Source organism: Athene cunicularia, assembly GCF_003259725.1.
Source record: "Athene cunicularia isolate RWA chromosome 26 unlocalized genomic scaffold, athCun1 chr26_part1, whole genome shotgun sequence".
Classification (NCBI taxonomy): Eukaryota; Metazoa; Chordata; class Aves; order Strigiformes; family Strigidae; genus Athene; species Athene cunicularia.
The window spans coordinates 1,095,997-1,097,490 of NW_020799136.1; the positions used below are offsets into that span (position 1 = coordinate 1,095,997).

The 1,494-nt window shown below is 56.1% G+C and overlaps 1 protein-coding gene across 3 annotated transcripts in view; it reads right to left on the reverse strand.

The window, feature by feature from the left end:
- Nucleotides 1–958, reverse strand: part of ELK4 (ELK4, ETS transcription factor) — a 21,928-nt gene extending 20,970 nt beyond the window's left edge. For all 3 annotated transcript variants that reach the window (XR_003399985.1, XR_003399984.1, XM_026864254.1), the window contains exon 1: nt 462–958. Coding sequence is in view for 1 of the 3 variants with exons in the window: in XM_026864254.1 (XP_026720055.1) it covers nt 462–539 (78 nt within the window). In the remaining 2 variants the exon portion in view is untranslated. The remainder of the gene's footprint in view (nt 1–461) is intronic.
- Between the last annotated feature and the right edge of the window lie 536 nt (nt 959–1,494).

The following is a 1,494-nucleotide window of genomic DNA, read 5'->3' on the forward strand; positions in this document are numbered from 1 at the left end:
GCGTGAGCTGCGCCCTGGGGAACGTTTGCGACGCGTGTCACGAATCGCACGGAAGCCGCCGCGCTGCCGCCCGCGGAAAGGGGGGGGTGGAGGAGTGGGGCTGCGCAGCAGCGGGGTCCCCCTTGTCACAGCGAGGGCCGCGCCGCGGCAGGGGCCGGGGATCAGGGTGAAGCGAGCTGCAGAACAGTAAAATGTTTTTAAAAATTAAAAAGAGAAATCCCGCAAAACCGGGGAGGTTCTCAGGCAAAGCAAGGTGAAAGCGAGGGAGGAGAGGGGACAACCCAGCGCCATCACCTTCCAGACACCGCTGCGTGCTCTCGTGAGCTGAGCTCCCTCGTTTCTCCTGTACTGAGAAACTTGCACATAAAAAATATTTCTCCCCAGGAGAAAGGCACCACCACGCGCTTGTCCCCTCCCTGCGGAACGTGGTGGCACCAGGCCACTTGGTTCCAGAAACCCACCTGGATGTACCCCCTGCAGAGGGCCGCGGGGTTCAGCCAAGGCTCAGGGGACGCTCTCTGCTCCGGGATCTTTTCCATGGCTCACTCGATCCCAACGCGCCGGTGGCCAAAGGCACGATGCCTTCGCGCTCCCCCCAGACGGAGCAGGAGGGAGAGGCGACCCCGGGCTGGCTGCGGGAGACTGCACACGCAGCAGGAGCCTTAATCAGCCTGAAGCTCATTAAAGCTGCCCCTGCTCAACACACGAGTGGCCAGGAAACCGCTCTTCCACCGCCAGGTTGTTTTATCGCTAAGGTGCGCTGCCTTGGCCTACAGATGAGGAGCCTCAGTCCTGAGGGATCTGCTAAAAAATAGCCACTCTTCGTACCAGTTTGAGAGCTGAGTTATTCTGCATTGGATCAGGCATCAGGAGCAGAAGGTGAAGCGCCGAGAAGGCAGCGCTCTCCCACTTGCCTCCGATGAGCAAAGAGCCCTCGCTGCTTCGCCATCAGATTCCCACCCATCGGCAGAGGAGAAAAAAAAAAAAAAATTAAGCAGCACTTTACTGTCAAACACTGCACATGCCAAAACATGCAGCTTTTGGTTTCCTAGACGCATGCTGGTAAAAGGTTAGCTCGCGTTAGGGCAAAGTCTTCTCTGCACATTGCACCCAACTGTCTTCTCACAAACCCGAGTCCTGCTCAATGCGGGGCTACAAGCCAAAGCACCACACAGCCGGGTACTTGTTGGGCAAATGCCATCATCCCCAAACACACGGGTTGTAGCTCAGAGCCTGGTTAAACCCCGAGCAGCTCCGGCTGCAGTTAATGCTGTGTCTAGGAAGGCCGGTTCTGCATCGCTCCCATGTCATCTCCTTCAGCTGGTCCCGTTTCATGGAGCCAAGTGACAACCAAACGAAGTGAAAGGGAGCAAGATGGGGGAAGAAAAATGTTGCATTTCACAATACCTTTAAATAATGCCTTTATCAGCACTTACTGCACACTCACAGGGGATCAGAAGGGAGATGAAAGCAGAGAAATCAAGGAAGTTTAGG